At 45.1% G+C, this 14,924-nt stretch overlaps 1 protein-coding gene across 4 annotated transcripts in view; it reads left to right on the top strand.

Annotated features, from left to right (window-relative positions):
• Nucleotides 1-14,924, top strand: part of PCSK6 (proprotein convertase subtilisin/kexin type 6) — a 346,824-nt gene that overhangs the window by 206,401 nt on the left and 125,499 nt on the right. For all 4 annotated transcript variants that reach the window (XR_012230962.1, XM_073568833.1, XM_073568832.1 and 1 more), the window contains exon 8: nt 1,540-1,752. Coding sequence is in view for 3 of the 4 variants with exons in the window: in XM_073568833.1 (XP_073424934.1) it covers nt 1,540-1,752 (213 nt within the window). In the remaining variant the exon portion in view is untranslated. The remainder of the gene's footprint in view (nt 1-1,539; nt 1,753-14,924) is intronic.

The following is a 14,924-nucleotide window of genomic DNA, read 5'->3' as shown; positions in this document are numbered from 1 at the left end:
TTCCTGCTCAATTCCCACACTCCAATTTTTTTTCATGCAGTGGTGAACAAGTGGCTCAGGACTGCTGTTCTAGTGTCAGGTGGGGTTCCCAGCCCAGAGCGCTCAGCCATTTATCGCCTTTCCCACAGAAGACCTTTTAATACCCTTTTTGGGTGGTTAAAAAAAAGTACTTATCTTTTTCATGATCTTTCTGTTCTTAAGAGTACAGAGGCCTCTTTAAGGTAGGTCTAAAAATAATTTTTTCCCGAAGATGTTTTTCCTGTTTTATTGCACAAGAATATTTCACAGCGCTCTACAGATTGTCAACCCTGTCCCCAATTAAGCACAAATGTTCCCTATCTATTTTAGGCATACACGAGGGACAGCTCCATTAAAGCCAATTCCTCCCACACTTCAGGATGTTTTTGAAGCGTGGGAGGAAACGCATGCAAAATCAGGACGAATATACAAACTGCATGCAGATGTTGTCCCGGGTGAGGTTTGCGCTCTGGACTTCTGTGACATTTCTAACCACCAAGATGGTGTAATAATTTTATTTTGAATATTACGTTGCTGACAGATCAATTTTACCTGATTTATGGCATCAGATTGTGCAACTTTTTTTCCCCACTTGTCATTTTATTTCTGTTCTCTTAAGAAAAACACATTTGAAAGTTATTTTGAAGTTAAGAAACCTAGTAGTGCTCAAAGACGCTATAGCAGTTACATTTTTGGGGCCCATGTGGTGTTTTCGTATATAAGGAGTTCTTGGCTCACTTCTAAGAACTTCTTCAAGGAAAAATCACAGTGACAATCGGAACAAAATTGCAATGTTTGCTTCAGGTTTTTCAGTGCTGTAGTGTTGCTCTGTACAATGACACTACTGACGCGTAATAACCTAGTCTTCATATCCATTACCTGACATTATTCTACATTGTTTGTAGCTTTCTTTAGGTGTGTTAGGGTTAATACTGCATTTTGTGTTCCTTGTTTAGAGCTTACACCATCTAGTCAGCATTAAGCAGTGATTATATCCTGTTGGTGCACAGGGAAATACATGACTAATGGTTTTTCTAGTTATGGCATGACTTAATACTTTTCCATTACATGAGCCCATATGGTAAGGGCGTGAACAGCTGACACGCGTGTCACATACTGTTGCGATGCGATAATGTATCAGGCCGGCCATTAGTTTAGGTTTTAGGGAAGCCATCAGGGTCCCCAGTTGTCAGTCCTCAATGGAGAATGAAGCTGCAGCTGTACTGGACTAATATTCATCCAGATTCCTCAGGAGAACCCTGGCATTGAGCCACATGGAATCTAAACTCTTACTCCATCTGACCATCCTTTATTCGCTCTTCCAGGACATAGCTGACAGAATGGCGTTGACATGATTATGAAAGCATTTTTTTTTTTTTTTAAACATCAGTTAATTTTAATTACAAAGTCTTCAGATATTCATAGAGGGCAATGAGAAAACTGTATCTGCTATCACATCTTGTTAAATATCTGCCCATTTAGTTGTTCATCTTACTGAAATAAAAATGTTTTTACTTGTAGGGTCGTAAAGGATTGGGGTCCATCTTTGTCTGGGCATCTGGGAATGGTGGTCGTGAAGGAGACTACTGCTCCTGTGATGGATATACCAACAGCATCTTTACAATCTCCATTAGTAGCACTACTGAAAATGGATACAAACCATGGTACTTGGAAGAATGCGCATCTACTCTGGCTACAACCTACAGCAGCGGTACCTTTTATGAGAGGAAAATAGTAAGTTGATTTGGATTATCGTCTAAATAATTCATCTACTTGTAAGAACCCTAAGTATCTCCTACCTTTTTACTGTATTGTTTCATACTCTATTAAGAAGACGTATACTTAGTTTGTGTGACAACTCCTTTCCATTTGAGACAGCAGAGTGGCTCGAACTGTAGAAAATCCAACCAGTCTATGTGTTAGTGGGCAGGATTAGCCCGCATGTAATAAAACAATGTATGACCATCTGCAATATACTAATGATGATTGGAAAGAGGGGTTATTGTGATCCACCTCTGATGGCCTGCCTTTGACATCCATGTAACTTAGCAGGGTATATAGAAGGGTTGTCTTTGGAAGACCACGCCTTTTTTTTTTAAATGTTTATACATGGTAGGAATTGCCATTAAGGTTCATAAATGAAGTTGACTTGTAGGGGATTTATCCTGCACCATACTGCTCTTTAGGCACCATCAGACTGGCCCACAGGAGAACAGGTGAATTCTCTGGTGGGCCCCCCACTTGAGAAGTGATTGCCACAGTACACTTGTTGCAATATATGCAGCTAAAAAGGCAACACTCAGCATACACCCATTTTATTATTTTTGAAAGCATAGGTTCAAATTACATAAGAGAAGCTGCAAACCGCATAGTATCCTCTATCCTCAACCAATAATATGTGCCTGTAGATAATCCTGCCCCCAGAATCAATGTTTCTGGTGGGCTCTTGTACACCAGTCTGACACTGTATATAGGCAGCTTCAAATATCATGTTTAAAAAAAAAAAAAAGCATAACTATATTTGCTGGAAAGGTTATGTGAAATCCACCACAAAGCATCTTGAGATGTCTGAAATCAAGCAATGAGAATGCTAATAGCACAACACTGGACCTGACTAGTTTAATTTTTATCGGACCCAATAAGAAATTCCTGGCATTTTGACTATTTGTGAGGCTGGAATCAATCATGCATACTTCATGTAATTGGATAACTTGTGGTGCTTGTCAAATGCACTTATTCTAAAAGACATGTCTGTTGTCTGTTGCCTCAGAACTATCAAACTTCACAAACCTAGATATCCCCTATTGAGCCTTTTAGGTCAGAAACTCTAGATAACCATTAAAACACCCCTCAAACTTTGAGCTCTGGTCAAATATCACCTCTGAGGCCAGTGATTGGTCGCAGTAGTCAGGTGAATGATGGACCAGATGTCATCACTACAGAGACAGTGAGGTCCTCTGTGACACTAAGAGCTGAGGACTCTGCTGGTAGATAGACGGTTATTTCAAAATGTTCCCTTGAAAAGGATATCAATATAGGCATGGGTTAGGGACCTGAAGAGGCTGCAAACTTACTGTTTTGCATAGGCGTAGTAGAGGTTTTTTTTTCCAGGGGAACTGCTTCAAGTTCACATTGAATAAATGGTTAACAACACATTTTCTGTATTTGGAGGAGTGAAAGAAGCTGCTGTTTTGTTTTGACTATATCCATGTGTCTATGTGTGTGTGTGTGTGTGTGTGTGTGTATGTATATCTATCTATGTATTAAGGCAGAAAAGTCCAGCAAGTGGAAACTTCAGGTGGTATAATAAAATCCAAGAATTTTTATTGCAGATAATTTAAAAAATCCAGAGTTCAGTAACAAGATGCAGACATAATGCTGAACAGACTACGCGTTTCGGCGAGTTTGAGACCGTGAAGAAGGCGGCAGTTGTTACCGCCGAAACGCGTAGTCTGTTCAGCATTATGTCTGCATCTTGTTACTGAACTCTGGATTTTTTAAATTTACTGCTATAAAAATTCTTGGATTTTATTATACCACCTGAAGTTTCCGCTTGCTGGACTTTTCTGCCTTGATTTCTACATTGTTGGACTTGTTCCCAGTCTTGGTCCGTGCAACACAGAGGAAACAGGTAGTTACCATCCAGAGCTCGGAGGTTAGCTCGTCTATGTGTTGTTTTGATAGAATGAAAATATATATATATATATATATATATATATATATATATATATATATATATATATATATATATTGTTCTTAATCAAGAAATCACTTAAATAGAACCTGCCTGACAAAGTGAAGTAGATCAAATGATCCTGAAAAGCTAGACATCATGCCATGATCCAGTGAGATTCTGGAACTAATAAGAAGCAAAGTAATTGAGATCTATCAGTCTGGAAAAGGTTATAAAGCCATTTCTTAAGCTTTGGGACTCAAGCGAACCACAATGAGAGCCATTATTTACAAAAGGCCAAAAAATGAAAGTGGTGAACCTTCCCAAGAGCGTAGTGACAACTCATGCAAGAGGTTGCAAAAGACCCCACAACAACATCCAAAGAACTGCAGGCCTTACTTGCCTCAGTTAAGGTCAGTGATCATGACTCCACCATAAGAAAGAGACTGGGCAAAAAAGGCCTGCATGGCAGAGTTCCAAGACAAAAACTACTGCTGAGCTATGAGAACATAAAGGCTCGTCAAAGTTTTGCCAGAAAACATCTTGATGATCGCCAAGACTTTTGGGAGAGTACTCTCTGGCCTGAAGGAAGGTGTTATGCCACATTACATCTGGTGTAGAAGTAACATAGTATTTTAGAGAAGGAACATCATACCAACAGTAAAATATGGTGGCGGTAGTATGATGGTCTGAGGTTGTATTGCTGCTTTAGGACATGAAAGACTTGCTGTGGTAAATGGAACCATGAATTCTGCTGTCTTCCAAAAAATTCAAAATGAGAATGTCCGCCCATCTGTTCATGACCTGAAGCTCAAGTGTACTTTTGTTATGCAGCAGGACAATGATCCAAAACACACCAGCAAGTCCACCTCCTGAATTGTTTATGAAAAATAAAATTAAGACTGGAGTGGCCTAGTCAAATTCTTGACCTTAATCTGATTGAGATGCTTAATTGCTTGATTGCAGTTGTTGCTGCTAACGGTGGCCCAACCAGTTATTGGGTTTTAGGGGGCAATCACTTTTCTACACAGGGCCCTGTAGGTTTAGTTTTCTTTTTCCCTTAATGAAGACCTTGATTTAAAAAATAAACTTTGTTTCTCCTTCCCACATGACGGCACAACGGAGAGAGGGGATCCGCCCCACGGGGACAGGAAACCTACAGACAAAAAGGCGGTACCTCTCTCCCACGTCAGTTGGTTTCCTGTCCCCACAGGGAACCTATGGACTTACCAGTTGCCGGGGCCGACCAGTCCGGAGGACGACAGCGGGAGTTCCCTGTCCCGTCTGGGGTTGTGACCCGAGGCGCCACCGCAGGAAGGTCAGCGGGCCTCCAGGGTGTGCGGGGGTGAGGCGGGAGAAGTGTTGTCAAAGTCCGCCTCACCCAGGAACCCTAGGAGAGCAGCGCTCCAGGGTAGCGGTGTCGGTGGGCGCTGGAAGCCCGGTGAAGTGGGGCCGAGACAGCCGAGCGGGAGCCTGCGCTCACAGGACGGCAGAGAGGAGCCTGCAGCCGTCACCATCAGCGGCGTCAGCGGGCGCTGGAAGCCCGGTGGAGTAGGGCCGGGGCAGTGCGGCGAGCTGGGCAGAGAGCGGCAAGCAGGGGCCTGCGGCAGTCACCACCACCGCTATGCATCTCTGGGAAGGATCCCAGAGTGCACGCGCGGGGGGCGGAGCTTACTGACGTCAGCCCGGGACGTGTAATGCACCTCTGGGAACCCCGGGAGGCCAGGGAAAGAGGCAGCGGCGCACACCTAGAGAAAAAAAAGGCGCGCTTCCCCACACGGCAGGGACCGGGAGGGGGAGGGGGACGCCGAGGGTATATAAAGAAAGAAAAAAAAAAAGGGGTTGCTGAAAAAATGAGTGAGCCTCCAGAGGAACAGTCACTGCCGGATATGCCCTCAGATACAGGACGCCAGCGGCAGTCGCCGCACCGCCGGAAGAAGGATCCCAAGGACCAGACGCAGCGACACAGCAGCAGCAGCTCGGAGTCCCGTCGCAGCAAGGAGCCCATTTGTAGCGGTGACCCCAAAGAACAAGGGTTCGGCAGACCCGGTGGTCTCTCCAGATCCGGTATCCTTCTTCGGCTTGGTGGGTAAGTGGACTACGTGAACGTAGTGTCTGTAACTAGGGTCCCTCTCTTTTAGGGAAAGAAGTGCACGCAGAAAGTTAACCATAAGATCTGCCCACTCTGTAAAGAAGAGCTTCCCACAGGGTGGGGGAAAAGGCTCTGCCAAGTGTGCATTGACCACACGATTTGTAAAGAATCCCCAAGGTTTGCCTCCGATCTGAGGGACCTAATCCAACACCAAGTGGAAAATGGCATTAAAAACCCTTCAGAGAGGAAGCAAAAAGCATAAGAAATCTAAGACCAGAGATCCCGAGTCAGACCTCAGCGACAGAGAGAGCGAACCTTCATCATCCTCATCTAACTTGGGATGTTCAGGGTCCGACTCCTCGTCCTCCGAAGAAGGGGGTCGCAGCTGTTTCCCCATTGAAGAAACAGATAACTTAATAAAAGCAATTAGAACGACTATGGGGCTGGTGGACACCAGGCCCAAAAGAACTATCCAAGACGCCATGTTCAGCGGGATGGAACAAAATAAGAGAAGGTCGTTCCCTGTGAACGAGAAAATACAGGCACTAATACAGAAAGAATGGAAAAGGCCGGAAAAAAGGACCTCCTGTCTCCCAAAAGGAAGTATCCCTTTGACGACCCAAGCTGCTCTCATTGGGAGAAAGTGCCAAAGGTGGATGTAGCCATAGCGAAAGCATCAAAAAAATTCGCCCTGCCGTTTGAAGACATGGGAACATTAAAGGACCCCATGGACAAAAAAGCGGAAACATTCCTAAAAGGTTCCTGGGAGGCAGCCGGAGGAGGACTGAAACCCGCCACATGCACGTCTAGAGCCTTGATGGTGTGGCTAGATCAATTGGAGAGCCATCTAAAAAGCAAGACCCCAAGAGGCGTGATTTTAGACTCCATCCCATTGATGAGAGGAGCGGCGGCCTTTCTGGCAGACGCATCCGCGGATTCAATCCGACTGGCAGCCAGGGCAGTTTCATTCTCAAATGCGGCAAGGAGAGCACTCTGGCTCAAATGCTGGACGGGGGATCTGCAGACGAATTCCAAACTCTGCGCCATTCCGTGTGAAGGCGAATTCCTGTTCGGCCCTACGTTGGACGACATCCTTGACAAAGCAGGAGATAAAAAGAAATCTTTCCCCAACCAGTCTAATTATCCCCTACAAACATTTTCGGAGCAGGAAATTTATCCAGAGAAAGCCACCTAGAAAACCCCGGGATAAGTGGGAGGACCGGAGAAGAAAAGGGAAAGGGTTCATGTTCGGGAAACCAGCGGACAAGAAACAACCCAAATGAAGGTGTCTCCCAGGTAGGAGGAAGATTAGGCCACTTCTTCCCAGCCTGGGAAAAAATATCAAACAGTTCCTGGATCCTAAACATGATAAAAACAGGCCTCAGATTACCCTTTCCCACCTCACCCAAACCTTTTTGTAGTGACCCCGCAAAGACAGTCAGCGGAAGAGCAGGAAGCAGTCCAACAAGAAATTCAGAACCTGGTGGAGAAATCGGTACTACAAGAAGTCCCCCACCAGGAAAAAGGAGAAGGCTTCTATTCCCCTATCATCCTGAGGAGGAAGCCAGACGGGACATTAAGGACGATAATAAACCTGAAAAGACTAAACAAGTGTCTGATAATCCATCCGTTCAAGATGGAAGCAATAAAATCCGCAGTAAAAATGCTGTTTCCCGCCTGCTTCATGACAGTGCTCGACTTAAGACGCGTACTATCATGTCCCCATACACACGGACTATCGCCAGTATCTCAGGATTGCTGTTACTATAAAAGGAGAAATAAGGCACTACCAGTTCAAGGCCCTCCCATTCGGGCTGGCCATCGCTCCGAGAGTGTTCACAAAAGTCATAGCGGAAGTCATGGCACATTTGAGGGAGCAGGATGTACTCATAGTTCCATACCTAGACTACTTTCTAGTGGTAGGCAACTCCCCTTCTCACTGCAGGGATAAGCTAAACAGGACTATAGAAACACTAACCAATCTAGGCTGGCTGCTAAACCTGCCAAAATCTCGGACGACTCCGAGTCAAGTACAGGAGTACCTGGGCATCACCATAGACTTGCTCAGACAAGAGTGTCGCCTCCCAGAAGGGAAAATGCCGCACATAAAGCAGATAGCGTCAGTCGCGAAAACGAACACAGCGACAACACTAAGGAAAGCCATGTCCCTGCTCGGCTCAATGACAGCCTGCATCCCAGCTGTACGGTGGGCCCAAGCCCATACAAGGGATCTCCAGTGGGAGATACTAGCCGCAGAGGTTGCCCTTCACGGAAATTTAGAAGGGCGGTTCGAAATTACACCCGAAACAGCCCACTCACTAGAGTGGTGGGAGGAACCATCCAACTTAGCCCGGGGAGTCCCTTGGGTATTGGCGATATCTCGAGTCCTTACCACAGACGCAAGCCCCAGGGGGTGGGGGGCCCAATTGGACGATCAGGTAGCACAAGGGGTTTGGACGAGGGACGTAGAAAGAGCCTCCTCAAATATGAAGGAGCTCTTAGCGGTAAAACTTGCTCCTCCGGTACTTTCTGAACTCCCTCAAGTCCCATCACGTAAGGGTATTTTCGGACAACCGCACAGTAGTAGCCTACTTGAACCATCAGGGGGGGGACAAGATCCCATGCCCTAAGAGAAGTGACAAAATCAATTTTCCAGTGGGCAGAGGAAAATCTAGGCTCACTGTCGGCACTACACATAAAAGGAGCAGACAACGTGACAGCAGACTTCCTAAGTCGCACACAGTTGAGACGGGGAGTGGGAGTTAAACCAGGCAATTTTTACCCAGATCACGACACTATGGGGAATACCCAGCATAGATCTATTTGCCAACTGCACAAACCGGAAGGTGGAAACCTTCTGCTCCATAGACCCCTCCGGGAACCCGGAAGCCCTGGATGCCCTCATGATTCCCTGGCACTTCCCCCTTGCCTATGCGTTTCCTCCAATAGTCCTAATTCTATCAGTTCTGAGGAAGATTCGGGAGGACAGGGCAAGGATAATATTAATAGCCCCGTTCTGGCCGAGAAGGACGTGGTTTTCGTGGTTGAGGAGAATGTCCATCTCCGACCCTTGGGTTCTCCCGGATATTCCGAACTTGCTCTCGCAGGGCCCAGTACTACACCCCCAGGTGGAGAACCTACATATGACGGCCTGGAATTTGAAAGGGCGCTATTGACCAACAGGGGCTTCTCCAACAATTTAGTGTCCACTCTCCTACGGGGTAGGAAACCAGTAACCACCAGACTGTATGGGAGGATCTGGAGGAAATTCCTCTCAGTATCAAATGCTAGCGCAGGGGGGGGTGGTCCCTCTATCAAAGATCTTAGAGTCCCTACAGAAGGGCTTAGAGCAAGGCTTAGCTTACCAGTACACTGAAAGTTCAGGTGGCGGCCCTAGGGGCCCTTTACAACTATGACTTGGCAGGGAACAGGTGAGTGGCCAGGTTCATCAAAGCAGCCGGTAGATCCAGACTAATACCTTCCCTAAATACTTCTCCCTGGGACCTAAACTTGGTACTCTCAGCCCTTTCCAAACCACCTTTTGAACCATTACAAGAGGCCCCTCTAAAACTGATATCGCTCAAGACCTCCCTCTTGGTAGCCCTGAAATCGGCCCGCAGAATAAGTGATATTCAAGCCCTGTCAGCCTTCCCTCCTTTTACTCAGATCCTAGAGGATAGAGTGGTACTTAGGACAGACCCAGCCTACCTGCCGAAGGTAGCATCCCGATTCCACAGAACCCAGGAAATCTTCCTCCCATCCTTTTGCCCCAATCCCAAGAACAAGGGAGAAGAGACCTTGCATACATTAGATGTCAGGAGATGCCTAGTAGAATATTTAGCGGCAACCAGGGAGTGTAGGAAGGATAGGTCTCTTTTTGTCTGCTTCCAGGGGCCAAAGAAAGGGCGGAAGGCATCAAAGAGCACGTTGGCAAGGTGAATAAGGGAGGCCATCACCTTGTCGTACTCGTCAGAAGGCGTGGACATCCCAGGCAGAATAACGGCCCATTGCACAAGAGCGGTGTCAACTTCCTGGGCAGAGAGAGAAGGTGTCTCCATTGAGCAGATATGTAGAGCCGCTACTTGGTCCTCTCCTTCAACTTTCTTTAAACACTATCAGCTGGACCTAGCCACCTCCTCAGATCTAACCTTTGTAAGAAGGGTGCTGGAGGCAGTGGTTCCCCCCTAATAGTCTCTGCAATTCTCTCTGTGGTGCCGTCATGGGAGAAGGAGAAAGTCGTAGTTACTTACCGATAATGGTATTTCTCCGATCCCATGACGGCACTCGTATATTCCTTCCCTACACAAGTGGGGTGCGCACTTATTGTAAATATAGTGTAGCCAAATAGTCACGTGGTGTCTCCTCTACGCAGTTTAGTGATTATAGAAATATTGTTTTTGTCTTAAAGTTGTTCATGTTATAGGCCAAAGTTCCGTTAAATGCTCTGTAAAACAACTGACGCGGGAGAGAGGTACCGCCTTTTTGTCTGTAGGTTTCCTGTCCCTGTGGGGCGGATCCCCTCTCTCCGTGGTGCCGTCATGGGATCGGAGAAATACCGTTATCGGTAAGTAACTACGATTTTACTTGTGTTATCTTTTTCTAATATTTATATTTATTTGGTGGTCTGAAACATTTAAATGTGACAAACATGCAAAAGAATATGAAATCAGAAAGCGGGCAAAGACTTTTTCACACAACTGTGCATATATATTTTTTTTTCTTGCAGCAGCATTTGTACCCCACCTTATGCCCTAGTCTGTCATGTCAACCCATAAGCACCCTGCATAGTTTAATCTGACGAGATCTCAGTAACCAATCAGGCAACTGCAATGTGGTGATGGCTGTATATTACAGCTGATAGCTTCTGCTGACTACACTGACAGATCTTTTGTGCACTCATTTTCTATGCTTTGTAATACCACATGGAGTAGGCAACATCTCCTAAGGCTATGTTCGCATGACGATATTTTGGTCAGTATTTCACATCATAAGTTGTAATCCAAAATCAAATATGGATGTGAAGTATTGGCTAAAATTCTTCTGTGTGACTGTAGCCTTACTTTAATGTACAATTCTATAGTAGGGCGCATAAATATAAACTCACAAGTAAACTTTAGAGACATCCTTTTATATTATTCTAGTGAATTTTATGAAGTCTGTTCATAAAACAAAACATCTGACCTCTTTGGACTTTTTATCCTTATATACAGAATTACAGAAATTGTTGGGATATATGCCTGTAGTTAGAAAAGCAAGAAAAGGCAAAGCTCAATTCACACAGTTTTTAAATTTAATGTTTGGTATTTAGGCTGGATAATCTTGCCTGAGTACATGTCAAATTTATCCATAATCACATGTTGGTGACATTGTGTGTATTTTTTGCCATGGTCAAACAGGTATGCGTTGGCATATCCTTTTTGTTTCCCTTCACCCATGACAGCACCTGGGAGACAGGGATCCGCCCACCAAGGACAGGAAACCGTCTGAAGTAAAAGGGCGGCACCTTACCTTCAATTCAGTTGGTTACCTGTCCTTGATGGAAACCTTGAACTGAAATCCCAGTGAAGATGGAAGAAAAAGGATCTTACCCAGTGTCCATAAAAGCGGGCTACATGCCGGCCTTCAGGTCTCCTGAAGCACCATCCTGGAGTCCAGAGTGGGCTCTGCTGTATGCGCAGGCATGGGAGACAGAGGTGCCATGGAAGATCAGCAGCAGCTGACTTGTCAGCAGCAGCGTGTACACTGCAAAGTTGGTCAGCCATTCAAGTGGCATGAGCGGTAGCCATCCCAGTGAGAGGAGCAGAGTGTCTCGGGGCTCTTTGGTGTCCAGAAAGGATGCTTCATATATCCCAGAACAGCCTCTGAATCCGGTACACTTAAAGCGACAGCGGGTGGTGAGTGATCTTTGTGAATGTCACCATTTTAATAGGCCTCCTGGTTATTGTTTAATAACTAGAGAAGGTCTAAAAAAGCTAGCTCTAAATTGAATTGAGAATATTCACTATGTACAGCCCCGCTAACAGTGGACTGGCAGAAATGTCTGTTCAGCCTGCATTCACAAGAGAATTAGTGAGGAGACCCCCAACTTAGCATCTAGCCTTATATCTTTCATCAGGGCTAAAGAGGAAGGCTTCCTATAAAATAAAAAAGAGAGGAAAAAAAGAGAAAATCTATGGAAGTCTTATGAATCTGAAGTTTCCAGAATCGGGGAATCACAGTAAATCTTCATCCTATTCTTTCTCAGGCACTGACCTAAGGGGCAGACCATGTTTCCCGTTGGAAGATACGGATAGACTAGTCAAAGGTCAACAATGAGCCTAAAAAGAGGAGGTGGCTAAATCCCTAGAAGACATGATGTTCGGAGGGTTAGAGCAGAGAAAGAAACATACCTTTCCTGTTATTAGTGAGATCCAAGCGCTCCTTATAAAGAGTGGAAAAAACTGAGAAAACCGTTGCTTTGCTCTCTTCTTCAAAAAGGAGATATCCTTTTGAGGAGAAGGACTCAGAGGTATGGGACGAGGTCCCTAGGATTAATGGGCCTGTGTAAATTCCTCAAAAAGTTCGGCCCTACCTTTTAAATATTCTGGAGTACTAAGATAAAAAAGCAGATAAATATCTGAAACACACGTGGGAAGCAGCAGCAGGGGCTTTACTAGATTACCAGAACGTGTACCACTCGTTCCCTTATGATTTGGCTGCAACAAGTGGAGGAACAACTCCAAAATAAAACCCCTCGGAATAAGATTTTGGCCAAGCTGCCTTTATTACAAGGAGCTGCAGCATTTCTGGCCAACACATCTGCAGACTATGTAAGGCTAGCGGCTAGGTCAAATGCAGCAAGACTGGCTTTGTGGCTTAAAGACTGTCCAGGAGACCTTCAGTTTAAAAACAAACTATGCTCTTTCCTGTGATAGCCAATTTTTGTTCGGAAACAAATTGGATGATATCTTAGAAAAGGCTGGTGACAAGAAACCGGGCTTTCCCGTTTTCTTTCTCGGGTGATACAAGGAAGACTTATTTTCGAAGGAAAAGATGTAATATTAGACATCATCTGGGGGAGAGTAGGAAAGAGCCCAGATATATGTTTGGAGGTCCATCTTCAACATCCAGGAAATTTCTCAATGATGCCAGGCTACAAATATAGGGAAGGCTTTCCCTCTTCATCAATGCCTGGGAGAACAACTCTTCCAGCAGCTGGATACTGGACATAAAAAGGAAAGGTCTGCTGAGTTAGACCTTCATAATGACATCCCCCAGGAAGTCATTGGAAGGACAGCTAGCCCTAGAGACAAAGGTCTTGGGTTTGATAGGGAAACAGGTTCTGTACGAGGTTCCGGAGGAAGAAAAGGGAAGGGAATTTTATTCCCCCCTCTTTTTGATAAAAAAGACGGTGCTTTCAGAACCTTTGCCCACCTGACCCCCACATCCACCAGAGTTACCCAGTACCTAGTCAGTGAGATGTAATGCCCCTGACCATGTTTGCTCATTCAGGTGTCAGTGGTGAAAGGCACACTGGCAGACAGATTTTTTTTTTCCAAGGATCAAGTGATATTGTCTGCGACATTCTGGAGTACCGCAGGCACAGCTTTCTTAGAGAAGTAATGGCGATTGGGCAACTGGTACTGGGGGACTGCAACCGCCATCAGCATTTGGAAGCTGTCTGTATCCACCAGGCGGAAAGGTAGCATTTCTTTGACAAACAGATTGGAGATGGTGGAGTTCAAGCTCTTGGCTTTGGCATGTGTAGGAGGAAATATTCTTTTACGTGACCGCAACTGCAGGACCGACAGCTGGCTGCTGTGCTGACAGAGGGTGGCGTAGGGTGAACAGTACAAACTGCTGGACTGTGAGTGCGGTGCAGGCGGAGATGTTATGGTGGATTGAGAAAGATGTGGTGTGCTTGATGAATCAAAAACAGCAGGCATCTCTACTTCCATAACAGCTGACTGGTTCTCACTCACCTTGCCTGTTCTGCGGCCGTAGAACTGTGTGAGAACACTTACCACAGTGACTGAGGAGGAAGAAGCGGCAGATGCGGTTGATGGGATGGCCGCTGGTTGGCGAGGCCCGTTAGTCTGCATTTTTGCACTAAGATTCCCAGCCTAACGCATGTTGATCACGCATGTGTCGGTTCATACATATAATAGTCAAATTATTGCAGTTTTTGCATCTAGTGAGTTGTTCTTTGCAAAGTTGGCAGATAATGTGAAATGGATCATCCTTTGCAGTCATAAAAAAGGCCCAAACTAGGCAACCCTTGCCGCCTCTAAGAACTGCAGACTCGCGACTGCTGCTGGCCACAGCCAGAGTTGTGGCTGAGGATGCAGTGCATGGTCGTGGTTGCATCACTTCATGTCTGTGTGACAAGCCGTAACGTAATCTCCTTGTCTTCCTCCTACACCTCCTCTGCTGAGATACTCGGCTGTGTGCCTCTGGGTTCACACCAAGTGGGAACTACAACCTCATCATCATCCTCTCTGTTCTCCCACTCCTCGCAGTGAGTCACCCTTCTCCTCTTCCTTCCCTGACAACACAGTACAGTCCGGTTGTGTCTCATCAGGATCACTATATTCATAAACAACCTGAGGCACAAAATTTTAATTTTGCAGAAAAATATTTATTAACATGGAACATGAAAAATACAGAGTCCCCAACGTTTCGGCTAAACTAAGCCTTTATCAAGGGTTTATCTCTAAAAAGAGAATAACCATAACATATAATCAACAAAATATGTTGGGAAAATTTTCATTGTCATACAAAATCGATTCATTAGACAAATTATACATATATATTATCAACATAAATAAGAAAATGAAATAATTCCATCCGGTAGGTGTGTCATAATCTTCTGTTAAGAAGAAAACACATCACATATGTAAGTATATGCACATATATAAAAAATAAAAATGTACGTAAGGTAACATAAAAATAAGAATAAAAAATAAAAAAATAAAAACTAGGTGAATGCCAGAATAATACCTGTATAATCAAGTGTTCCATCCTTAAATGTTCTAAAGAACAAAACAAAAATAAAGATATAGCCCAGGAAAGTAAAAGGAAGATGCCATAAACAGACCTGTATTAAATGAAAACACTAAGTACAGGCGACCACGCCGCCGTCTTGGTAGGAAGGAATGTGTA

Source organism: Dendrobates tinctorius, unplaced genomic scaffold (assembly GCF_039654945.1).
Source record: "Dendrobates tinctorius isolate UK_male_01 unplaced genomic scaffold, ASM3965494v1 ptg000022l, whole genome shotgun sequence".
Lineage (NCBI taxonomy): Eukaryota > Metazoa > Chordata > Amphibia > Anura > Dendrobatidae > Dendrobates > Dendrobates tinctorius.
The sequence above is the reverse complement of the archived record's forward strand: the minus strand, read 5'-3'. Positions and strand labels throughout refer to the sequence as shown.